The following is a 27370-nucleotide window of genomic DNA, read 5'->3' on the forward strand; positions in this document are numbered from 1 at the left end:
TCAATAATAGTAAAGTCATGGTGATCTTAGAGAGAGAGGAATTTCAGCAAAGTTTTAGACAAGGAAATGTACTGCAAGTCACAGAGGGTAAAAGGAGTAAAGAAGAATAAAATAAGTAGACATTTACTCAAGCAATATGTCTGGCTAAAGAAAGAAAAAATACTAGATAATTTACTACATATATTCCTTAATTTTATTGACTGAAAATTTAAATTCTGAATATTTATTAATTTACCTGGTTATAACCACTTAGCAGCATATCTTACACTGAGTAAATCTAATATAAATAAAATAAATAATTGTGCAATATATTAAAATACAGGCGAGATTGCATTAAAATTGTAGCCATCACCCTCGGATAACAGAAATCACTGCCAAATCTCAATTGGTAGTCTTTTTATTTCCAGCAACTCATTATATTATAAAATTCCATTGCAGCTACAGAATTGCATCCTATTCTGAATCAGTTATGGCCTATATATACTAAATAATCAAATTCATAGTGATGAAGCTATTATTTTTATAAAGGTCTCGAGGTATATTCTAAAACCATGAGAGAAGAAAATATACTCACTTAGACAAGGAAAAGGCATCATCAATCAACTGCAGTCTGTGAATAACAGGAATAGCCTACAGAATTAGACCCAAATATGTCCAGAAGATGAGAACATTTTTCAGTAAAGTTTTCAAAATAACAACAATTTAAAGATTACTGCTGCCTATAAAACACCTTCATGTGAATTATCTCATCTGCAGAGAAACAATAATTACTGAGGATAGTCCCCGTAATTTATTTATCATACATCTGTTTTTTAAATAAATGAACCCTCTGGACATCAATCATAAGGCTTAAATACGGCAGAGAGTTTTGCCAAAATACTCCGGAAACATATCATGTTAAAAAATAAAATAGGCAACCAAATTTAAAAGGCCTCTCCAAAACAAGTATACATTAAATTGTATTTCAACATCCAAATTATTTTCAGGGACGCTTTTGGCATAGAAGCCCTTAAATAAGTATTATTTAGTGCTCTTTTGGTAACATTGAGGTACCATCTTTTTTCACATGGTATTTATCTTAAGATTTTACTAATGAGACAGAATGCCACCAACAGTTCCCTTTATATCCGTGGAACGGCAGGGGCCAATTGCCAGTGTAATTCTTTAGACTTCTATTTGAATTCCCTGGCATTGCCAGGCCATAAGACTCTTCTGTCAGCTCAGTCCCTAAGGGGGCCCAAGGCCTGCTACATCATACCTTCAGCACCTCTCAGCACTGTGATCTATTTGGTTCAAAAACTTTATCTTCACAGCATTTCTTTAAGGGTCCGAGCAAGTCAAGTTTAATTCTTCAGCTGGTAGAGTCTAATTTCTTTTCTGGCAGTACTAACATGTTTTCTAGATTAATATTAATCATAAAGATTCTCTTTTATTTGCTCACCAATTATGTTGTGGAAATAATTTGCCTCTGTTTTTCAATAAGTAAATCTACAATGGTTTCAATAAATCATTACTATAATGGTATAACCTCGTGCTTTCATGGCTTAGAATACCCTCCAAAATGTAATAAGAATTCAGACACTTTGAAAAGATTTGAAAAGAAAATATTATTGTAAGTGGCCTTTATAGCTTTATTCAAAATCCCAATAATTTGTTTTAATTACAGAATATGTTATGAATCCCTGAATTGTGTCAGGCCTTTGTTAAACATAATACATGTATTATCTTATTTAATCTTCACGATAACCCTGTAAGTTTGGTATATTATACTACACATATAAGAAATTGAGGACAACCAGGATGCCTTCTCTAGCCTTCTAAGGGTTGATCTTTCTGTTAGGAAGAGACTCCACCTCCATTCCCACCCCTCACCTCCAGGAATACTGAAGAGAGTTTTTTGTTTGTTTGTTTTGGTTTGTTTTGTTTTTTCCCATATTCTTACAAAGGGGAGATTTGGCTCGAAGGTGCCATACATCTGGCAAACAGTGAACAGAACAGGAACGTAAGTCTTCCTGACCCAGAACCGAAGCTCTAAACCAATATGCTAGAGAAACTGCTGTGTGTCTCAGAGAACCTTCAAACACAGAGACACGCCACACAGAGACATCTTTGAGTTCAACACTCCAGTTTCATCAATGGAGTCTAAATGAACCACCCAAGGGCTCACAGCAAGTCACAGCAGAGCCAACAGTACTGACTCCTAAGCCGGCGTCCAGCTCCACTCATGGAAATTTAGTTTAATCCAGTTAAAATCTGATTGATTAGAACTGGCCAACATTTTAGTGTTTATACACTGCATAATTACTTAGTTATTTTATGATATAAAGTGACATTGGACTATTACTGATGTTTTGTGAATTAACTTCTCTCTTCTGAGGGAGAGTGGAAATATGTTTTTAGAAGTAAAATTAGTATTTTCTAGCATTTACTGAGTACCTATTATGGATTTAGAAATTTTAAGTATACTTTCACCTACATCATCTCTAATCCTCATGATGAATAAAATATAATAATATTCTCATTTTAAAATGAAGAAATGGAACCAGGACATTTAAGTAATCTGCCGAAGATCACAAAACTAATGATTAATAGGAAAATGCATTCCAATTCTTACCTGGAAAGGTTGTTTTGGAAAAGCAAGATGAATGTTCAAAAACACAACACATTTAATCAAAATCTCCACTTGCTAAGAATAAGAAAAAAAATCTTTTGTAAGCCTGGAGGTGAGGGGCGGGGATGTAGGTAGAATCCCTTCCCACCAGAATGTTCAACCTCTAAAACACTAGAGAAGGCATTATAAATTATATTTAATTAAAAGTATCAAAAATAACCTTACCTTAGGATCCTTTTCAAGTTGTTGATTTAGTTTCTTCCAACCTAATTTATCATAATTAACTCTATAATATCCAGTCATATTCAAATTCAAAATCACCCAGTCGTGGTCAGAATCTGAAACTTGCATTTCAGGGAATACTTCTATAAAGGAATATGGGAATAATTTGAAATGGTACATTTAAAAAAGATTTTAATACCTATTTATACTACATACTCAATTCTAAACAATAAACCAATAAAACAAAAAATTAAAGGAATTCTAAAATATATAGTGCTCTTACTAGGTCATTATATATTTTTCACATATAATAGCTTTTGATTTGACACTTTTCTTTAAAACTCTATGTTCAACAAGAATATTTTAGTTTGAAATGAGATAGCTTTTCAAAAGCTAGATATTTCAGCATTTTATTCCCTGCCTTTATATGTGCATATATGTAAAGATGTTTTTACAATTTGTTACTTACTGCTTCTTTGATCTAGCCAAACTAAAGATTGCGTAGTTCCATTTTTTATCCAAAGAATAGGGACAATCCATGTGTCACTTGTTGGAAGAAAATAAAAAATTTAGTTACTTTTCGCACATAAAAACATACACTCTGAGCCACGATTAAAGAGACGATGAAACAGCACACAGAACTCGGGTTCTTTGGTCATTCTCTCTGGATATGCAGGCCTTTGCTCTTAGGATTACTCACCACTGTTTTTACAAGCTAGTTTTACTTTCGCTATTGTTTACTCCTCTCTCCTGTTATGTCTTATGGATTTACTTCCTTTTATAACTTAGGTAGCTACTAAAACTCTTATGTCCGAAACCTTCAAGGCCTGTGTATGTTAAATTATAGACACCTGGCTTCACTCAAGGGTCGTTCAAATGCTGCAAACAGACCCAAACCCATCCATGCCCAGAGAGGTGAAAAGTAGTTTAGAAGAAAAAGCTTGACAATCACTTCAAAATACTTTCAGCCTCAAGCATTCTCCCCATCTGAAAAGTATTCAACAGGAATCATCCATGACATTTATATTTATTGAATGTCTGCATTCTTCCCACATTGCTGGATGTGACCTGGATGAAGTAGCCAGCCACAGGAAGCACATTCGTCATCGGAAGAGACACTCTACTCAGAGTTTGGGCAATATTTCCAATCTTGTTAAGCTCTCAGAAACCTGGTGTCTTGAAGACTGTCAACTGTGGGTCTGTGTTTATCTGCATAGCTAAGACACACAGGTCTTCTCAAAAATCGCAGAGTAGTACAGGGAGAAGGAACTTTTGAGTGTCCCATTTCTCTCTCCTGAGGCTTTCAAGAAAGAGTAGAACTATCTGAAAATTTTGGTGATGGTATTTGAAAATTAATTACTCATTTGTGCTGATACTGCAATGAAATGTGAAGATAAAAACTATCAAAAACTGTTGAAAATCAGCTAATAAATTAAGAAAGGGAAGAGAAGAAGACAGGGATATAGTCTAGGCTATTTCATACTCTTTTCACTTTTACACAGTCTTTTGGGATACATGCTATTGCATGTATTTTATAGATAAGGCAACTGAAACTCACAGAGCTTAAATAATACCTAAGGTTTGAATTTTTGATAGGCCAATATCTGAACCCAGGTCTGACAGAATCTAAAGGCCATCATTCTAATGTTGTGGGTATGGCTACAAATACACAAACGCACGCATCCACACACATATGTGCACACCCCCGCACAGAACTAGTCCTCAAGGAAATAGTTACCATTCAGTTTCATTTTTAAGGAAGAGAAGACTACTCTGCAATAAGACTTCCTTTCCTCTTTACTAACATATGGCAATCTATGGCTCTATCTTATTGTCTCCAACTTAGAATCCCAAGTAATTCATCACTTCTGTCTGAGGGACGAAGAGGAACACACAATACCCCACAGCTTGGGTTGCTGATGTAACCCTAAATCCCAGGGTAGGGGCACCGTGTCTTGAATCCCTAACTGCGAGTCTCTGGCCTTGCCTGGACACAAGGACTCTGCTTCACCCTAGTACACAGTCACATTGCAGAAGTGTGTATGCCCAGCAGGGGTAAAGCTTCTTCACCCACAGGCTGGATTCCATTGGGTCAGAGCTCAACCCCAAGGAAGGTGAAGACAAAGAAGAGCAAAGCTACCTACTTGCTGGTTAGAAGAGTCCGATTTTTAACCTTTTCAAGATAAAATGGCTCCTGTTTCATGATGCCAGTAGACACATTTAAAGTGATCACTGGAAAACCACTCTGGTGTGTCCAACTGTCCATTATTTTTTTTATTGTTGCTGGCAAAATAACTGTACTCTGGTCATCTATGGCCTGTTTTTAAAAATCATCACAAAAGCAGGTAAGGTTATCAGTGAAACATTTTGAAGTAGCAATCTCCAAAAAGAAGCTTGGTAGCTATTATCTTCCTCACTTATGTAGTAGTCCTGCAGTGGGTGATCCTCTGGGGCAAATTTGGAACTCTGTTTATATATGAATGGTTCTTTAATTAATTCATTCAATAAATATGAACACATATTTATTGATCCAACATGTTCCATGCTCTGTTCTGGGCACTGGGAATATAGTGAAGACTAAAGACACTACCCGTGACCTAAGGGAGTTCTACAACAAGACGAAGTTATTTTCCTGTGGAACTGCCATGGCCTCCCAGCCTTTTCCAGTATCATACAAAACAACTCAGTAAGAACGTGTCAGAAAGTAGGACCATTACCATTTGAAAATGCCTCCACAGATCATCTTGCTCAGCATTTGAGTAGGAAAACGTCTTCAAATATGACTGTGAAAAGAGAAAAGTTAAGGTTAAAATAAATAACATGCCAAAGCAATTTATGTTTACTGCCATCCAGGTAACAACTATTTTGCAAGCTCACCTTGAGTGCACTGACAAATAAATGCTCATTCAAGAAACCAGAAAGCATCCGGGCCATAGATGCTCCCTAGGAAAAAAGAAGTTCTCCGTTATTTGAACAAAATTCAGTATCTCCATACTGATACAGTCCATATTTATAAGCAATATTCTGAGCTGTGCTCCTGATTGCCTTTTGCATTTTAGTTGAATGTTTGAATTATTTTGGAATGTGCTAATAAAATAGTACACTAATTAAGAGGTAAAAGGTAAGCAGATGGCCTACATGTAAAGAGTACAGAGTATATAACATTTTTAAAAATTGAGTTCTTTACAGAGCAATCATAAATTTCCACCAAGCAGAAGGGTTCACCTGAAAAGTAGCAAGTTGTTAAAATCTATGGTTGGTGGATCCAAGCATTAATATGGGCTTGACTGATATTTGCAAGGTGAGAATTAATTTAATCATGTTTGCTGAAACCTATGTATTGAATTAAAATAAGGTTATTTTCATAAAAAGTTTTAAGTTGTATATTGATATAGGACCCTTAGAATCCATTTTATGCAACTTTCTACAAAAGTATAAAACCAAAGGAAATTTCTAACTGCTTTTACCTTGCTGTAAGTGAATAAGTCATAGAGTTCCTCTATTTCACTTGTTTTGAAATGTTCCACCTTCAAGGCCACAGCTCTAGTCACCAGGGCGTGATCTTCTCTGAGGACATTATGTAAAATGTTGGAAAAAAAGACCTCATTCTATAAAGGAAAAGATTGAGCAACATTAACTCCTGAGGTGTCACAGAAACCAAAATTCTATGGTCCTCAAATACTTTCAAAAACTGATATTGAAGAGGGAGAAAATTCAGTAATTGAGAAGTGTCTATGAATTGAAAGGTGCCAAGTAAGTCAGGATTCCTTGAAAAACAAAACTATAAGACACTTTCCTTCCCATTTGTATTCTTTTTCATTTCAGTTTTTAAAAACTCAATTACAAAGTTAATATGGTTTCCAAAAGCCACCTACATTTCCGACAGGGAGGTCCATGGCCATCCTGAAAGGGCATTCCTTAGGGTGGTTTTAATTATCTAAAATTTCATCAGTAATTTTATCAATAACTCCTTAAAATTAATCAACCTCTCTTTCATGAATATTTACAAACTAAAAGCATGCCAGATCTACAAATTCACAACGATGCTGACGTAATAAATGAAAATTTAAAATAAATCTGGATACTACAGTTTATGGCTCATGCATTAAGATAAGGCAATTTATTATATTTTAATGAGAACCATAGGACTCTTCAAAAGACTAGCTCTCTCTTAGACACATGATAAGGGCAATTTCTCCCTGAAGTAAAGCTAGAAGAAAAACCAGTTTATAGCCAGAGAGCCTTGTGATGACAGAGCTAGAGCAAAGACCAGTGGAGAAGTTATACTGACACACGTTCACAGCCTGGAGAACCAGGTGAACCCCTCATGATCCACAGGAACCCTCAAGTCCCCACTGACTATCTTTGGGATCTGCAAGTTGACTCTCTCAGCCTTCGACAGCGTCAGATTTTCAAAACCTGTTTCACTTCCATTTGCCAATGTTCTCATCAATCCCTTTTTATAAGCAGATTATTTTTAGGCTAGTAATACCATTGATTAGGCTATTATCAAACTCTGTTTTTCCAGAAATAAGAAAACCTATCATGTAGAGCAATACATCTCAAATTTTAACATGAATAAGGATCACCAGGGGATTTTGTCAAAATCATCTTCTGATTCAGTTGGTTTGGGTTGGAGCCTGTATTTCTAATAAACAACCCGATTATGCTGATGCTGCTAGTCTGAGAATCACACTGAGTAGCAAGGATTTGGAGGAGTCATCAGTAAGCATGGATTTTATTAGTTTAACACTCAAAGCTTCTTGAGAGTGTCTCACTGGTGACCTATAAGCACAATGTAGAAAATAGAGAAAATAAAATCACCCGTGATATCACACCCTCAGATCACCACCACTAAAATGTTAGTGTAGTTCTTTTCCATCGTTTTTCCTATGTACTATTTATTGCCATAGTTGTAAAATCTTTTTATCTTGCTCATTTACTTATTATAGCATTTTACAATTTTGCTACCTCATCTTTATAATTATCCCTTATAATGGCTGCTGCATTATAAAGAAAACAGAAACATAAATTGAAAGAAAACAAACCAAAATGTAATAGTGATTATCTCTGTGTGATCAAATGAAGATGATTTTCTTCTTTTCAAAGTACAGCAGATAGAAATTTTGCAAAAGAAAAACCTTAAAATATATAAATACATAGCTGCATAATAACCCATCGGGTCAATGGCCCATAATTGATTCAATCATTTCCCTTTTATTAGCTAGGCATTTAAATTACTTTAAGCTTTTTGCTGTTTTAACCAGTTTTAATGAACATTTTTGCACATACTGCTTCTCTACATTTTGTGGGTCTCCCCTAACCCCATCAGAATAGATTGTCTTTCTTTCTTCTGCCTGCCTGGCATAGGTTTTATGTAATCTTCTTGATATCACTATAACCATACAAGGTAATTAATGACTGAGACAAACACCTCTTCCTCAACACCCTAGAGGTCTTTCTACTCTGGGCCTCCCATAAAGTGATGCTGTCCATAGCCTGTTTCAGTTCTATTGGAGGGAAACATTACATAAAACATGACGTCAGCTTTAAAAAAAAACAAAAAACAAAAAACTAGCTACTGCATATAGTGATTAGATAATGTGAATCTGTATACTCACCATTAATTTGTCTCACAAGCTGCAATATGTCAGAGAAGGCCTATTAAAGTTTCTTCCTTTTTTTTTTTTTTTTGGAGACAGTCTTACTCTGTTGCCCAGGCTGGAGTGCACTGGTGTGGTCATAGCTCGCTGCAACTTCAATTTCCTAGGCTCAAGCAATCGTCTCACCGCAGCCTCCTGAGCAGCTGGGACTACAAGGGTGCACCACCATGCCCAGCTAACTAAAAAAAAATTTAGTAGAAACGAGATTTCGCTATGTTGCCCAGGCTGGTCTTAAACTCCTGAGCTTAAGAGATTCCCTCACCTTGGCCTGCCACAGTGTTGGAATTACAGGTGTGAGCCACCACGCACAGCATAGAATCTACTCTTATCCTCAGAAATATAACACTACTTATTGTAATAAATTTGTACAGAATATCATGATGATTAAAAACACAGAATCTGGAGTTAAAGTGCCTGTGTATGAATCCTTCCTCAGTCTTTTAGGAGTTAAGTGACTCATCAAAGACCACCAACTTTCTCTCTCTGAAACTCAGTTGCCATCTGAAAGTGGGTAAAACAACAATGTCCTCAAAGGATTATTATGAGGACTAAATTAATTTTCATAATGTTATAAGCACAACAGATAGCAAACAGGACATGCTCCATAAGGGTTAACCACTGTGGTGATTACTTACCATTATTTTTATTATTATCCTTCAGAATTGTTCTGAGGATTGAATGAGATAATATAAATAATTCTATTTAAGTACATAAAACTAGTACCTAGTTAGTGGTAGTTGTCTCAACAGTACCTAGCAGATGTCATTATCATCTGTTGAATGACTGCATGAAACCCATTTTACAAATGAGGAACTAAAGCTCAGAAGTGTTCATCTGCCTGCCTCAGCTTACCATTATAGTAAAGACAGAGTAACATCTGATGGCTGCAGTGCCCATATGCACCTTTTCCCTTCACCAAGTCTGCTGCTTTCTTAGATCAGGCAGCAGGAAGGTGTAGGAAAGTCAGTGAGTGGTAATGTCAGGGCCAGAGCTTCAGAGTTCCAGAAAGCCTTCGTCCTTATGTTCTGACCCCTTGAGCATAATCCATTCATATCAGCTGAAACTAGACCTCGAAATAGAAAAAAATTAAAAATCTGTTTCTGCCTAAGGGTCTATGATTCTGTTACTCAATTTCAATCACATTATTAGATTAAAAGGAGGTTAAAGTTCTTGATCTCCAAAAATCTTTGAAAGGAAAAGTAAGATTTTTAAAAACAAAGAACGTGGCAATGTCCTCAATCGCCAGGATCTGACGCTTTCACTCAGCTCCACAAGCAACTAAGATATATAGAAAAGAGTGACTAACAAACTAATGATAAAAAGAAATAATGAAAAGGTACAAAAAGAGACTAACGTAATCTTACCTTCAAAAATACCAGGAAGATGTTTTTGGCAAGTTTTGCGAGATGCTGATAATACCTTAACCATTTTAGTTGTTATAAGAGGTAAATGAAATTGATGTTCATGACGTATTCTATCTACTTAAGAAAATAGAGTAAATTTCATTGTCTTACGGGAATTAAACTTCTTCCCTTATCAACTCTATCCACAGAGTTAACTTAGGACATATTCAACTGCTTTCAAAAGAAGTTAGAGATGGCACTAACCATGAGTGAATAAAAGTTATGAAAGAGAGATACAAATGATTTTGTAGGCATAGAGTAAGTGGAAAGGACTGTTGGAGACAGCTAAGACAATAAATACATACTATATGTAGATAAAGTATATATATATATACGAAAAGAATTGTATATTGAAGTCACACACACACACACACCATTAGCTTCTTGAGGATAAGAACAATCCAGTGTGTTTTTGCCATAGAGCACAGTGGTTAAAAGCATGGGATTCGCAGTTGGCGTGACCTGGAATTGAATCTCAGTTCTGACATTTAATAACTATGAGACCTTGAGCAACTTACTTAATGCTTCTATACCTCAGTTTCCTCATGTGTAAAATAGAAATAACAACAGCACTCATACGGTTGGTTTGTGGACTGAATAAGATGATGTATGTATAGTGCTCACACTGCCTGGCACTTAAGTTCTAAGTACTCACTGAATGGTAAATACAGTATTATTGTTGTTATCATCATGCTTGTCATCAGACTAGACCCAGACAGCTGGTTATAAAATCAGGCCTGTCCCAATTGGGCAAATGACCTTGGGCAAGTCATTTAACCTTTCAGTACTTCAGTCTCCTGATCTATATAATGATATCCAAACTTTCCTCCAGGACAAGTAGGGCCTATGCATAGTCCACGGGGAGGAAGAGAGAGGCGCTGCCGAGTGACTGGGCTGGGGGACTCTCATAGGATGTCTGTAAAGGGCGGGGAGGTGGTATGGAACTCGGGTGTTAAAAGCCTGCACTACATCAGTGCTTGCCAGATGCTGTGATTTCATAAACAGATAAAAAGAGATTATTTAAAAGGTTTCTGTGGCACTAAGATAGGCTTGCCAACTTTTTTTTTCCTGCCAAACTATCAACCAAAACAAGTACCATCTACCTACCGTCCATTATCAAGTTTCATAAAAGGAGGAAAGCTTACTTCCAAAATAATAGAAAGAATATCATCTTAGAATTTCCTTCAGAATGAATAGATTTAGCCTGTAAAGAAGATCCAGCAAGTGGAGATAGCATTAAATATTAATAAATCCTTTGAATGAGTGAAGGCAGGGAGGAGAAAAGAGGTCAATAATCCAGCCTTGGAACAACGGGAGCTGAGATGAGACGGGGACCAGCAAAGAGGCAGGAAGGAGCAATCCTGAGGACCAGAGAGGTTACAGGAGACAGAAGAGAGGAGGGGAAGAAGATGCAAACCAAGAAAGGACCTCTGGTTTATAAAAGAAGTGAGGTTGGCCGGGCGCGGTGGCTCAGGCCTGTAATCCCAGCACTTTGGGAGGCCGAGACGGGCGGATCACGAGGTTAGGAGATTGAGACCATCCTGGCTAACACGGTGAAACCCCGTCTCTACTAAAAAATACAAAAAACTAGCCGGGCGAGGTGGCGGGCGCCTGTCGTCCCAGCTACTCGGGAGGCTGAGGCAGGAGAATGACGTGAACCCGGGAGGCGGAGCTTGCAGTGAGTGGAGATGGCGCCACGGCACCCCAGCCCGGGCTACAGAGCGAGATTCTGTCTCAAAAAAAAAAAACAAAAAAACAAAAAAAAAGGAAGCGAGGTTTATACCAAAAGATAACATTAAGTCTAAACATGTAGATAGCTAAATCAAATCCATTTGGTTTTATCATGGCATTCTAAAGGCACTACATAATTACTCTAAATAAATTAAATATCAGAAGTAAAACCTACAATTGAAAGAATTAGATTTGCACATGGATGTATTTATTTTTCAATATTACTATTTACTCAAATTAGCAAAACAATATCAGCAATAATATTAAATATGAAGTATCATATTACTTATAAAAGCCATGCACTACTGTTACAGTTGCTTTAAAATACAGTCTAGGTTGGGCACGGTAGCTCACGCCTGTAATCCCAGTACTTGGGAGGCCGAGGCTGGTGGACATTTGAGACCAGTCTGGGCAACATGGCGAAACCCCATCTCTACAAAAAATACAAAAATTATCTCGGGATCGTGGCACACGCCTGTAGTCCCAGCTATTCGGAAGGCTGAGGTGGGAGAACTGCTTGAGCCCAGGAGGCCCAGACTGCAGTGAGTCAAGATCGCGCCACCACACTCCAGCTTGGGTGACAGAGCAAGACCCTGTCTCCAGCCTGGGTGACAGAGCAAGACCTAGACTATATACATATATAGTCCATATAGTAGGAATAAGAAATATATGTAGTAGGAATAAGTGAAAATAATCTTAGGCAGTCATTTAAAATCTTTTTAAAAAAGATCTAATGATTTGTAGAAATGCTCAGGATTATGAAGTGGAAATACGAATAGGTAGAAATACGAAGTAGAATATGAAGTAAAAAAAGCAATATAAAAGTTTATGTAATTCCCACTTTCAAAAACATTTACAATAGATAAAAAGCCTGGAATTTAAAAAAATATATCAAAATGATAACACAAATTATTTTTGGTATTATAGGTAATTTATTATTTCTTGTATTTTCCTATATTTTATACATTTTCAAGAATTAATATGCATTACTTCTATAATTAGGAGAAAAAATGTTAAATAAACTTAATAAACATACTTACTCTTGGGAGTTTAGGATTAAAGTAGTTAATTACTTCAAACTCAAAATAAGATGCAAAACCCTCCTTGAGCCAGATGTTGTTCCACCAATTCATGGTAACCAAGTTTCCAAACCACTTTTGGAAATGAGAAGAAAAAAGAGCTTTCTTAAATTCAATTTTTAAGTTATATTCATTGTAATTGCATGTTAAGTAAATGTAAGGTCGAAAGACATAATTAAAATTTATTTGCCATCAATAACAAAACTTGAAGACAGGACAGCCAAAAAACAAGTTGTTGTTTTCACATAAGGAGATATTAGTCATGCATTTCTCAGAAATATTCCATGTTCAGTGATTAAAAGCAATTTTTGTTTTAAAACTGCGATGTTTAAACATAAGGTCAGTTAGAATAGCATTTCTTAAACTGTCCACTTGGCTCAAAAGTTGTTTTTAGTTCCTTAAAACAGAAGCCCTGAATGCTGACTTGCCACCTACTAATTCTAGTACCTTATACTCTAAATAGGCTACAACTGGATTTTACTTTAAGCAGTTGTTTATATTTTAAGAACATAATTTGATCTGTGCCATGTACAAATCACTCAAGTAATCATATGTTCTGCAATATGGTTCAGCTGTCATTATTTTCTGTTTGAACTGAACAGAAAAAAAAAAAGTGTCAAATGGATGATGAACAGGATTAGGAAAGAAAAACAATGATTTCCAAACTAACAAACCCAAGGCCTGGTATTTAACCAAATTCTTATAACAGCTATAATTACTAATAGCCTGTATTGCAAAACAATGTGTCACTTAGGCTATCATAAAAAATAACACTTTGGGTGACTTAATAAAACTTGTGAATGTGTGTGTTTTACTGTGCATCAGGGTATTAGTCAATCCGAGTAAACTGCTCTTTTCCAAAACTTCTTATGGAGCCACATTACTAAGATAACATCGCTGAGACTCTTTCTTTCTTAATAGATTTGTATGAATGGAGCAGACACTGAAATGCAGATACGAAAATCTTCATCAAATTAAACAGCTAAACTTCTAAAATCCCAATGCAAAAGCAAATAGATCTGATTAAACGGATTGTCGTTTACACAACCACTGGGAATGCAGCTCAAGGGTTAATTATTGCCACCTTGCTAATGTAAAACCTGCATCCATTTAACCTCTCTCCAACAACAGCAACAACAACTAGAAATGTATAACAATCTGCTGATGAAATGTGCATAGCTTTCAGTGATCCTTTTGAATAGCTCTTAGTTTAGGTGAAATGAAAATAAAATACTCCTGTGTCTGCATGGCTTACTTTTCCTGAAGAGGACTTTGTGGAGCAAAGTTAATTGTTGGATGTAAATACCCAGCCCTCAGCCAAACTGTACAGTCTCCTCCCTATGATCTGTCACCAGTAGTTCAAATCTACCCTGAATCTGAGTTTTCCCTATTTTTACTCACTGTCATACTTTGTGATGTTTTTCTTTTTAAAATATGGTATTTTAAAAGATGGCAGGGTCTTATTGGGGTTTTTAGGCTATTTTGGTAGCGCACCTGGAAAATAACTTCACGTGAAATAAAAGAACATTTTACCACATGCCTGGTGTCCAATCTCGTGGGAGACAATGTAGGAGATCAGAATCTTTTTTTCTGTCAGTTGATCTTTTGGTTCCAACAACAATACTGATTCATCAAATATCATTAGTCCCCAGTTTTCCATTGCATGGTTGTCAAAACTAGGCAAGGCAATTATATCTAAGTGGATTTAAATGGAAGAGAATATAAAATAATATTTTCTAAAAAATGGGATTTTTTAAATATCTCAAAATGAAATCATAAAATTGCCAAAAAATACGAGAATATTTATAACCTGAAGGCAGAGAAAGCTTTTTAAAGACTAATACCAAAGACAAAACCCAGCAAATAAATTATTTTGACTAGTTAAAATAAAATATTCTTGATAAAGGACTTGTATTCAAATATACAAAGAATGCTTCTAACTCAGCAGTAAGGAAACAAACAACCCAACTACAAAATGGGCAAAAGATCTGAACAGACACCTCACTAAAGAAGATATATAAATGGCAAATACGCATACGAGAAGATGCCCAGCATCAATTGTCACACCTCACTAAAGAAGATATAGAAATGGCAAATACACACATGAAAAGATGCCCAACATCAATTGTCACTGGAGAATATTAAATTAAAACAATGAGATACTACCACACACCTACTAGAATGGCTAAAATCCAAAACACTGGCAACACCAAGTGCGGATGAGGATGTGGAGCAACAGGGACTCTCATTCATTGCTTGTGGGGATGCAAAATGGTACAGTCACTATAGGTGGACCATAAGATCTGACAATTACATTCCTTGGAATTAACCCAAATGACCTGAAATCTTATGCCCACCCAAAAACCTGCACACAAATGTTTATAGAAGCTTTATTCATAATTGCTAAACGTTGGAAGCAACCAAGATGCCGTTAAATAGGCTAACAGATAAACAAACCGCAGTACATCAATACAACAGAGTATTAATCAGTGATAAGAAATGATAGATCATGCTAGGAAAAGATATGGGAAATTTTAAGTGCATGTTGCTAAGTGAAAGAAGCTGGTCTGGGAAAGCTACATACTATGCGATTCCAACTATATGACATTCTGGAATAGGCAAAACTATAAAGATAATAAAAAGATTGGTGGTTGTCAGGGATTCGGGGGAAGCAGGGGAAGATAAATCGATGGAGTACAGGAGATTTTTAAGGCAGTGAAACTATTCTGTATGATACTGCAATTGTTGATACTCATCATTATACACTTGCCAAAACCCATACTGCTCTACAATGCAAAAACTGAACCGTGAGATAAACTAGGGAGGTTAGTTAATACTAATGTTTCAATATTGTAGCAAGTGTACCATACTAATGCAAGATGTTGACAACAGGAGAAAGGAGGGAGATGGAAGGAAAGAAAGAATATATGGGAACTCTCTATTTTTCACACAATCTTCCTGTAAACCTAAAACTGCTCTAAAAATAGTCTATTTATATTAAATACTTTAGCCAGGCATGGTGGCTCATGCACATAATCTCAGCACTTTGGGAGGGCTAGGCAGGCGGATCACTTGAGATCAGGAGTTCAAGACCAGCCTGGCCAACATGGTGAAACCCTGTCTCTACTAAAAATAGAAAAATTAGCTGGGCCTGGTGGTGCGCACCTGTAATCCCAGCTGCTGGGGAGGCCGAGGCAGGAGAATCACTTGAACTTGGGGGACGGAGGTGTCAGTGAGGGGAGATTGTGCCACTGCACTCCAGGCTGGGTGATAGAGTCAGATGCCGTCTCAAAAAATGAATAAATAAATATAAATATTTTAGTTCACCAAAATACACTATAAACAAATTTGAAAGGCAAAGAATAATATAGGGAAAAATATTTAAAGCATATACAACAAGCAATTAGACAACTTTTTAATATTTAAATAACTCTGAGAAAACAGAGAAAAAACCAAACGTAAATAATGCACCAAAGAAATACTTCAAACAGCCAAAAATCTTATTTAAAATGGTCATCATTAATCATCAAAAATCAAAAATTAAAATGATTTATCTTTAAAATACATAGGAGTCTAATAATTAATACGTGTAGGCATAGGAAATTTGGCACATAGCCTACAGGTAAAGTGTCAACTGGCACAATAATAATCCAAACACCTAGCTCTATCAGTCACTATAATATTTTGATATTCAGTCCAACTTTTGACTTGAGAGTGAATTAAAATGATAGCAACATGAGAAAAAACACTGTTCTATATAAGGGATACATGAACACCATTCATATAATCTTAGATTCTAAAGTTTAGAATTCATTGAACAAGCTACAAGAAAATAAGCTAAAAGAACAACACAGAAGAAATAAACCAAACTGTTCTTCAGCCACCTCACTGACGGTAAGGGTGTGGCATGTGCGGGAAATGCTGGTAGGGGAGGCATTTGTTTTGTTTTGTTTGTGACTCAGCAAAGAGTTAAAGCAATTAAGAAACATTAGTTATCCTTCTCCTAAAAACCCAGTAATAGAGGAACTCTTTATTTTAATCACCTATCAATAAAAATAAGGTTTTGATTGAGTGCCTCCGATGAGTGCTCATAGGGTAACATCAGTTGAGATGCTATGAAGGTTACAAAGAAAGTATCAAATGTATCCCTGATGTCCAGGAATTAATAATCTGGTCAGAATTTAAGTGGAATTACTGAACTAATCACATATATTTATTTCCTCCATCCCCCAAAAAGTTTGCTGTTGACCACCTGACTGCCATAGGTTCTAGAGGCACAAAGAAAAAACCCTTCAGATCCTAACTCCAAGATCTAATGAGGGAGATAATTAAAATATAATTGGTCAAGAGTTCAAATGGAGGAATACGCAGGATGCTGTGGAAGTGTGAGAAAAGAAGTCAGGGAAGGCTTCCTGGATGAGGAGGCACTGAGTTGAGAAACCAAAGGGAATTAAGCAGTGGATAGAAGGCATTTCAGGATGTGCAAACTGCATGTGTAAGAGCCTGGTGGAGACAAGAGGAAGGGGAATGCATAGGAGTGAGCAGAGACAGAGCTAGAGCATCCTTCCCACTCAGGAACTGCCAAAAGCCCTGAGAGGTTGGTAAGAGAAGCACCTTTAGAAAGACATGGTACTGACTTCAGACTTAACCCTCAGGGCAATGGGAGGTCACACAGAGGTTTTAAAGAGAACAGTAACATGATCAGATTTTCTCTGGAAAGATCCTTCTGGTTTCACATGAAGGATGGCTTGGAGGGAATGTGGAGAAGCTATGAGAGTACAGCTGTGGTGGAGATGATGATGAAAACTAGGGAGAACCAGGGGGACAGTAAGAAGTGAGTGGATGGATGGATGGATACAGGGGATGATAAGACGACTAATTAGATCGAGGGTGTGCTTCAAGGGAACAGGGTGTCAAGGATGACTCTGGACTTCTCATCTAAATAAATACAAATAGAACTTTTCTTGCCAAGACAAGCGGCATCTTGGGAGCCTCAAGCCCCAGAAATGCCAGGAGCTTAGTCTCCATGCCTGAGCTCCTGCTGCCTCCAAATCCCTGAATGATAGGTGTTACCTCCAGGATTTCTGTACGGGCCGAGGGTGGTTTCCATCCCTTCATTCCCCATTCCTCCTTAGCCAGAATGCTCAAGCTGCAGAGATCCTGACTTCCTGGGGTTCAGAAGGCTCAAGCTCCCAAATATTTACTCCCCACCTTCTTCCACTATCTGCCAGTATAGGCAGAGCATACTTTTTCCAAGTCTTCAACTAACGTGTCAGAGGAACAAAATACATTTACATGATAGTTTCAATTTAGAGAGAAAAAACATTGAGCAACTTTCTGAGCTGAGTGACTCATACAATTTTAAGGACATACCAAACAGGTCTATGAAAGGTTAAATATTTACGTATTTCCTTAAGGATCATATTATATTCACATATCATTCCAATTTTATACAATGCAAATTCTCAGTTAGGACCACTAAGTCCTAATTCAGTGATTCACAGCTAATGGATATTTTAAAAAGTACAACTTAGTAAAGAGAACTGAAGTAACTTCTGAAAGCCCACTAGCTAAAGTGATCCAGACACAGCATTGCAAACTTGCAGTATGAGAGAAAAAGCCTGAACACGAAAGAGAAAGCAGGGTCCAGAGGATGGGAAGCTTCCATTGAGTAGCCAGGAGAGACCTAAACAGTCTGAGCGCTCTTCGGCAGCTCTGTACAGAGAAAGAACCGGTGAGCCTCTGTGTTTCAGAAGCTGTAAGACATAGGTCACGAGGCTAACTCCAAAACAGCAGCTAAATGGTGACAGTGGATCCTTATGGGTTTGTCTGTGTGTCTTGAGGCTTCGACCAAGGGCCCAAATAACAGGAAACCAAATGCACTGAAAGGAAAAGATGACCTCACCTGCTTTTGGAAGAGAGTAACTGATATTAAACAAATCCTCCAGAAAAGAGAAGGTGGGACCTGTGATGTTCAAAGCAAAGTCTGCACTTGCATTTGCAATGGCATCTTTCCGGGCCCAGATACGTATCTAAATCAAAACAGTTAAACAGTGATGAGGAAAACCAGTAGTGATTTTGTAAGGAAGCAGTCTGCTTGCTCCAATTCCCTGCTGCTGAGTCAAAGTCTTACCTTTTCAGAAGAAGCTACATAATAAAATGCTTGCATGCCTACATGTCCTGAGAAAACCCCTGAAGGCTGTTCCCTAAGTTACGAACCGTGATTCCCCCGAAACTGTATTTCGATCTTTGACAGTAGCATGTATAATCTGGAATCATAAAACAACCCTTGGAATGGGTCGTACAACCATCTATTCCTACAGTAAGTGTAGATTCTATAGGCATTTTGTACACTTCAGGCCCTTGCTTCCCATTTTAGGATATATTACTAATGATCTAAAACAGAATTGCACTGTGAGTGGAAGTCATATAGTATGGTACATATTAAGCATTTTTAAATCATGCAAATTTAAAATGGTTTGGCAGTTAGAACATTAATAGTCCTACTTTACTTTCAAAATTTGAAATAAGGTTAATTCTCCTAATTTAAAAAAGTTCATCAAATGTCTCATAATTTTAAAGTTGTCGAAGCAAGTAAATTAAAATTCTCTTGTTATTCTGTTGCAAAATGACACTTCCACTTTAGCAAGGAAAAGGAAATCTCTGCCATGTGTTGTCTGTTTTGTGTGACCACACTGTTGTTTGGGTAATTGGAGCTTATTTGTGTGATTTTGGTGAGTAATATCCTATTGTTTTAACATTAATTTTTACTGTAAATTGAAAGTACTGTAAACTCTACAAAAGGTAAGCATTTTTTTTTTTTTTTTTTGAGACGGAGTCTCGCTCTGTCACCCAGGCTGGAGTGCAGTGGCCGGATCTCAGCTCACTGCAAGCTCCGCCTCCCGGGTTTACGCCATTCTCCTGCCTCAGCCTCCCGAGTAGCTGGGACTACAGGCGCCCGCCACCTCGCCCGGCTAGTTTTTTGTATTTTTAGTAGAGACGGGGTTTCACCGTGTTAGCCAGGATGGTCTCGATCTCCTGACCTCGTGATCTGCCCGTCTCGGCCTCCCAAAGTGCTGGGATTACAGGCTTGAGCCACCGTGCCCAGCCAGGTAAGCAATTTTTAATAGAATTGCTAGCATTAATGTTAAAGAACATGCATAAAACTTAAAGATCTTGGAATGAAAGTTACCAAGTGAGATAATTAAAATATTCGTCCTGTTGTGAATGCAGTTAATTTAAGGAAGAACGCTCTGCAAAACGTTAGAGAAAATGCTAAGGAAATGAAAGAATCACAGTATTTACAGATTTGTGCCCTCCAAGAACATATTCGTCTTACTGTGCTTTTATTTCTGCTTAAAAGTATTTTTAAGAATTATGTAAATTCTGAACTACTTACATGTTTCTTATGTTTATTCTCATGCCACACATTAACCACACTTTCCATTTCACGAAATCTTTATCTGTTACTTAATGAGAAATTTGTAAACGGGTTGGACTCTATTCCAAGTGTTTTTTTTTGTTCCTCTGCAGAGTGTGTAATGGACTCATTAACTTTGTAAAGCTGAGCTGTAGCCAAATGTTCACATTCCACTGATAGACTCATGCCAAACCTCAGTGTGCTGGCTATGAACATGCCTGTCTTAGGCATGCTGCATTTCCTTGTTGCTTCTATGGCAGCTGGCATCCTTTCCAGGGTGATCTTTCACCAATAAATAGATATCATCCCTCTACAAGAATTGTTGACTGTGCGGTAGCACTTACCACAACAAGGCACTTGAGATAATGGAAGCCGAGGAATCACCTTTGGTCTGTCATTACCTATGGGAGCCATGGCGCCCATTCCTCCTTGCCTAACTCAAAGCACATGCTTCCAAATCATGCCTGAGCAGATTTAACAATATAAGCCATGCACGTTTAACTTGGCCAGTGTTATATCTGTAGATGACAAGGATCTACTAGTAATTATTCAATAGGAAAATCCAACTGGAGCCAACAGCTTACGAAGATAACAAGCTATCATTTGCATCTAACACAGTATTATTAATTCATTAAGTTAGGAGGAGCTTTGAGAATCGCTCAGCCAACACAATATTAGTAATTCATCACCAGGTTAGGAGTTGTAAAGGAGGAGTAGCTTTGAGTGATTCTCCCCGATGAGCGGCTTGTCTCACCCACTGCTTCCTTTTCTCCACATGTCAACGGTGCAAGCCTGGAAGATCTCGGGCCCAGGAGAGTATGTTAGCGAGCTACAGGGCCTGATTTTTCTCAGCTCGATGAAGTCTATGTGTCTAGAAAGAACTAGGCCCAAGGCCCACTGTGATAGGGAGTAAACCAGTATATAAAGCACTGCCAGTATAACTTCTATATTTTCCTAAAAGATTATTATAAAGGGGGTAATTGGGTGAAAACTAGCGATTTCTGGACAGAGTGCCAACTTTACACAACTCAGAAACAGCATTGCAAGCTCCAGAACTGAAGAATACGGCAGTTCAGCTTCTGGATAGGTATGGGGACAAGCGCGACTTTATATTAAATGCTAATCCACTATGTAACTTCTGACTAAACTTGAGTCTAAGAGTGCCTCTAAATGTCTAGTTAACGTGTTAACTCATTATGTAGAAACACCTATTCATAGTTAGTTTCCTTCAAAACCACCCTTGTTGTTCTGGAAATCATAGGCTGTGATGTGGCCAACTACACATTTCTTCCAGAGCATGTATGCTTTTCCCGGAAGATATAAGCCCTGGGTCTGGGGAATTGCAGAGCAAAGGTCTACTTGTCTTGCAGCCAGCCAAGACCATGCTTCTGTCTTTAAGTTCCCCTAATAAAACATCCCAAACCAACAAACTAGATTTGTCTGCCTCCTTCCTCAGTCTCTCAGCTCCTTCTGCATTTGGGGGTCGCTTTGTTATAGGGCCCTTTCACAGAACAACAGGGATAATATTTTAACCTGCATGCACCGTTCCAGCCATCGCAGTTGTTCCTGGCTGGTGTCTGTTTTGACTGGTTGATGCCCAGCAACGCTGGTTGCTAACTGTTTTGAATATCACCCAAGCTTCAAGACTCCATTAACCCTGGGATAAGTACACATCACACACTAAACCCAAACATCAAGGTGCCAGTGCAGCAGTGCTCCCCATTCTCTCCTGTCTTCTGCAAAAGCAGAAACACACTGGGAAGTGGGGGCACAGACCTTGCCTTGAGGAGTGGGTTTAATATGGAGTCTTTCCATGAAAACCTATCCAAAGAACGGCAGTAGGAAATGTTATGTCCCATTCTGCAAAGCCACACTAAGAACTTTTACAGGGCTTGGGAGAGAGAACTAGGAATCGATTTGGGATATGCAGGCATAACCACTGGATGCAGAAAAGAATAGATGAATAATCTGCAGCCAGTACACTCTTCCTTACCTACAGAATCTTCCTCACTCACCTCCTTGCCCCTTTCTGTTCTGTTGACATGGTCATAGTCACATATAACAAACGCAACTAAGTAAGTTGGCATGTGGGGCGTAGTGGAAAAGGTAGTAACAGTCCATTTGCTTCCATTCACATCTTCTTTTACAGACTGACCTAGAGAAATTTATTTTAGTTCAAATCACAGCAAATCTAAGCAATAACACGTCTTTGAAATAATTTGTCAAGTCAATTGTCACCCAGCTACTCCTTTCCAGCTATTCCTCATAGTCTAGCAGTTCAGATTTCTCCACCTACTCCTAAGCTATCCAAAACTACATTAGGAAAATCTCAAAACAGTATCTTGGGCCTGAATCAGCATTTTGAATAATATGGGCTTGATTGAGGGCCAAATCCACGAGCACTATAAGCTTAGTCCCCAATCTGCCTCCTTTCTCTCCCACCTAATTCTATTGTTTTCTAGTCCAGCCCATTTCTCACAACACTTAATCTAGAGCTGCCCAGGCCCCATGGTAGGTCAACAAGGTGCAATTCTACTACTCTCAGGTTTCAACTAAGACTTTAGTGGAAGCAATCTGGGGCCTTTAAAGCTGAAATCACAAACTCAAATGCCTACAAGGGCCAGGCACTTGATGTGAAATGGGTTGGTGTACGCTAATAGGGAGTGGTGAGGATCATCTGAGAAGAGGCTGCAGGAGGCAGCCAACCTCCTGCTGGAGACAGCAAGACTTGTTGACCTGGGAACCTGCCTTTAGATGACCATTGTGGATGCTAAATTCCCTTTCAACTAAGGTCCTGAGACTTAAAGCCTCTTCTCAAATGTAACTGATCGCTGCCATGTAGGAGCTGTAGGTCCAGTGTTGTTAGAACTTCTAAGTTTTCACATTTAAATTTTTATGTAAAATCTCTGGATATTTTAAAGTTGGAAACTGATTTAACAAAAAGAAAAAAGGCACATGAGCCAAATGAAACACAGCTGTGCACCAGATTCAGTCTAAGCCCACCAGCTTGTTGTCACTAATGATCAACAGTTGAAGCCCAAACTAAGTGGCAGGCAGACTGCCTATATATAAGAATAGTATAAAACCCACAGCTTCTAATACGAAAAGAATCAGGATTTACCATCTCCAAGATGTGGATGCTGACACATACCCCAGGTGACTGCTCTACCTAATTATAGTAGACTGTAATTGTAACATACCATAATACACTGCCTGGAAAAGCTACTGGTGTAAATGTGATTACAAAATTTATATAGATAGACAGCTAGATATAGACAGAAAGCATGACTTACCTAGCTTTGGCATGTTGGAAAGGGCCACATAACTTGGATGATGAATAATTGTAATATTAAAAGTTGCCTTCAGAGCTGGCTCATCAAAACAAGGGAAAACATACCTGGCAAATGTTGGTTCCAGCTGGGATGCTAACAGGGCCCTGAAATACATGTTGGGGAAATTTTAATTTATTTTTATCTCAACCCAGTGGAATAAAAAACACGTTGAGATGATGGTTTGTAAGTTTGTGTGTTAGAGGAAATTTCCTCTCATCTTCCTCACTGCCCACCCCATCACACCAACACACTCCAATTATCATGGCACCTTAGAATTCTCCTGAGATCTAAATACAAGCACACTCTTGACTTTTCAACCACAAAATAGTATTTGCTTTATGACATCATAAACCTTTAAAACCTTTTACAAACAGAATAGAAACAAATATAGCAGATCTGCAACACCAGTCTTTTGAGAACCAGGTCTTTATAAAGCTAGGAGTACCTCTTTGAGAATGGTCCACTGCTTTCATCTTCCACTAAAGGAAAAGTCAGTGGAAGAATGTCTACATTTTTTTCTTTTTCTCACATGCCTCCTCTTCTTTCTAGCTAAAAACTTACAAAAAGTTTCATTTTGGACACCCTTGGGAGTAAACAATATGGGTACATGCTGATTGAACAAAACAACTTTCAATTATATATGGGTAAATGTATCAAATCCCTACTGATTGTTCCTCTATCTCCATGGCAAAATACAAAGAGTGACATTATCCCACCACATAAAATACAAAGAGTGACATAATCCCACCACACACTGGTGACTCACAGGGAAAAGCTTAGGGACAAGAATACCCTGAGCAGACAAGAAGATGTCAGGTATACCCTCTGCCACTACTGACTGAGTCTGATGACAGCATAGGTCCCAGCAAACAACTTCCTTCTCAAAACAAACAAACAAACACACACACACACACACACACACACACAAACCCTGCAGTCTCATTATCCCATTTGCGAAGACTTGCTTACCTGGGAACCTGTCTTTAGATGACAACTATGGATGCTAAATTCCTTTTTCAACTAAGGTCCTGAGACTTAAAGTCTCTGATACATTTGTTTTTGCATCAGGCCCAATTCTTGAATAAATAAAAGGTGAATTCAACGAAGATATCTCAAGAGTGTATGCCATCCATTACTTACCCTTGTGATCCCTCCTTCACCATCATAAGGCCGCTGATTGCATAAAAATTCACACAGCTTTAGGAAGGACACGCAGGACAGTTGGCACATGCAAACACCTCTCAGTCAGCTATTTTGAGGTGTCATAACATCATTGTGTTGACAAAAACAATAATTTATAGTAAGGCCTGTTTGGCTTATTTGCTCTTGCCCACATTATTATATGCTTACTTGCATAGACTGGACGGAGCCCTGTGGGCTCTGACATTAGCTACTTTTACTGCAAGACCCTACTCCACTCCATCTACTACCAACTGAGAAATCCTGGACAGTCACATAATCTTGTTAAGTCCCAGTTTCTCCACCTAGAAAATAATGACCCTATTTACCTTGTACTGCTGTTTGAGCTTTTAAATTATTGGTAATTAAATTTACCAATAAATTCCCTTTGAATTCTCCTATATCCCTTCCAATCTCACAAATCATTCTTGATACAGATGAACTATAGAATAATTCAAAGAGGGATAAGTTACAGGATGGAATAGAGGTTCGGAAATCACTAGTTTCAGATGCATCTTTAAATGTCCCAGGGTTGCCGGGCGCGGTGGCTCAAGCCTGTAATCCCAGCACTTTGGGAGGCCGAGACGGGCGGATCACGAGGTCAGGAGATCGAGACCATCCTGGCTAACACAGTGAAACCCCGTCTCTACTAAAAAATACAAAAAACTAGCCGGGCGTGGTGGCGGGCACCTGTAGTCCCAGCTACTTGGGAGGCTGAGGCAGGAGAATGGCATAAACCCTGGAGGCGGAGCTTGCAGTGAGCTGAGATCCGGCCACTGCACTCCAGCCTGGGCGACAGAGCGAGACTCTGTCTCAAAAAAAAAAAAAAATAAAAATAAATAAATGTCCCAGGGTTAGGGAAGGTGGGAATGGTTAATGGGTACCAAAAGAAAAACAGAAAGAATGAATAATAACTAGTATTTAATAGCACAACACGGTGACTATAGTCAAAATAATTTAATTGTACTTTTAAAATTAACTAGAGTATAATTAGTTTGTCACATAAAGGATAAATGCTTGAGGGGATGGATACCCCATTCTCCATGATGTGATTATTATGCATTCCATGCCTACATCGAAGTATCTCATGTACCCCCCCACATATATATAACTACTATTATACCTACAAAAATTAAAAATTGAAAAAAAATGTTCTAGGGGCTACAGCTGACCACAGGTTAAACACGAGTCATATTTGTCTCCCCAGTAAATTTGAAACTGCTAGAAACGAGAGGTTATGTATCTTTTTCTTCTGTATAAGTTGACAAAAATCTGGGTTCACAGCAATTGTGTACGTATCTGTTTAGCCAAGAACTAATATAAAATAAAAGCAGCATGATATCAGTATATGCAAAAGAATATAAAGTACTTTGGCAGAGTTTGTTATACTGGCATTTGTTTTATGGTTTTAGTTACTGTCTTTAAGGGGATGGGACAAAGTAGAGAAAATTCAAGCCATTGACAATACAGTGGAAAGAACAGGCATGAACAGGAAATTCAGCCACCGGAGTTCTTGCTTGGAATCTGTAAAGGCTGTTGTGTAACTTTGGGAAAGTTGCTTAACATACCACTTAAATTTTCTATAAAATGTAGATGATCTCTAAGGCCACTCAGAACCCTAAAACTGTGATTCTAAGAGCGATTAAGATATCCAGCAAGATGGAAAAAGAGCCCATGAGTCATGTAAAGTTGGGAGAAACAACCCCCTTCCAGGTTCATGCGTGGCCTTCAGGAGGTCTTTGAGCCTCTGAAATTATAGGGTATTTTGTACAACTGGTGGCATATGAAAAAATACATGCTTATGTATTTTTTAAAAGCCAACACATGCCTATTGTCTTTGTAACAGAAACTATAGGAAGTAAAGCTTGATCATACATTCTCAGCTGTCATGACCTCACAAAGCTTATGAATCTCAAAGAGGCTGCACGGTGGGGAGCGGAGAGAAAATTAGACTCTTTAAGGAAGTGGGAAACTTTATTTTACAGATTCCAAAAGTGAACCTGGAGCGTAAAAGCAGGTGGAGATGCCAGCTTAAAGAGTCACCACTTTAGCAAATCAAACATCAAGCAAGCATCTTCCAATTCCATGATTCAGGTCTCCAAATAAGTAAAATAAAGTCTCTCAAATTTAATTCAACTATTTCCCTCCCTAGTTTTATGCAAACAAACAAAAAGTTAGGGGAAAATCCCTACAACACACAGTCTCTGGCTCTCAACCTTAACTGCAGAAGTCAGGTCTAACCAGCAGCACGTATGATCTAATTATGCCACCTCTGGGAACTTCACAGTGGTGTTTCCTTCCCTTTTCTCTGTGCTTTGGACTCAAGCAACCCTCTAAAGATACTCTGACCTCAGAAAATAGAACCATTCACCAGCCTCTCCTCCCTTCAAATCTCACTGAAACATGGTATTATGATGTCCATTAAGTCTGTGTTTAGAATTGTCAGCTGGTGAGGGAGTTAATTTGGGAGAATTTGTCTCCTTGTGGGTCAGTATTGCAGAGCAAATTTACTGCCCTCTTGTCTAGAAAGAGAATCATGGACTCACTGTTTTCTCATGCTGGAAGTGGATCATGGACTCACTGGTTTCTTTGTAGTCAAGAACCACATGACACCTTTGGAGAATAAATCTACTACCACATTAAAAAAATCTACTACATCGACTCAGTAAGCTATTTCATTCCAAATTATTTTACGAACTTTGTATGCCTACAGCTCTAGTTAACAGGTGC

At 38.0% G+C, this 27370-nt stretch overlaps 1 protein-coding gene across 1 annotated transcript in view; it reads right to left on the reverse strand.

Moving 5' to 3' along the window:
- Positions 1-27370, reverse strand: part of LVRN (laeverin) — a 74628-nt gene that overhangs the window by 21933 nt on the left and 25325 nt on the right. The window contains exons 2-13 of the mRNA XM_033181492.1: positions 23423-23565; positions 22145-22284; positions 18615-18741; positions 14250-14404; positions 12671-12784; positions 6301-6441; positions 5711-5776; positions 5551-5616; positions 4978-5150; positions 3303-3379; positions 2837-2976; positions 575-630 (exon numbers count right to left, since the gene is read on the reverse strand). Of these exons, the coding sequence (XP_033037383.1) occupies positions 575-630; positions 2837-2976; positions 3303-3379; positions 4978-5150; positions 5551-5616; positions 5711-5776; positions 6301-6441; positions 12671-12784; positions 14250-14404; positions 18615-18741; positions 22145-22284; positions 23423-23565 (1398 nt within the window). The remainder of the gene's footprint in view (positions 1-574; positions 631-2836; positions 2977-3302; positions 3380-4977; positions 5151-5550; positions 5617-5710; positions 5777-6300; positions 6442-12670; positions 12785-14249; positions 14405-18614; positions 18742-22144; positions 22285-23422; positions 23566-27370) is intronic.

The sequence above is a fragment of the Trachypithecus francoisi genome, unplaced genomic scaffold (genome assembly GCF_009764315.1).
Source record: "Trachypithecus francoisi isolate TF-2019V2 unplaced genomic scaffold, Tfra_2.0 Lachesis_group2, whole genome shotgun sequence".
NCBI lineage: Eukaryota > Metazoa > Chordata > Mammalia > Primates > Cercopithecidae > Trachypithecus > Trachypithecus francoisi.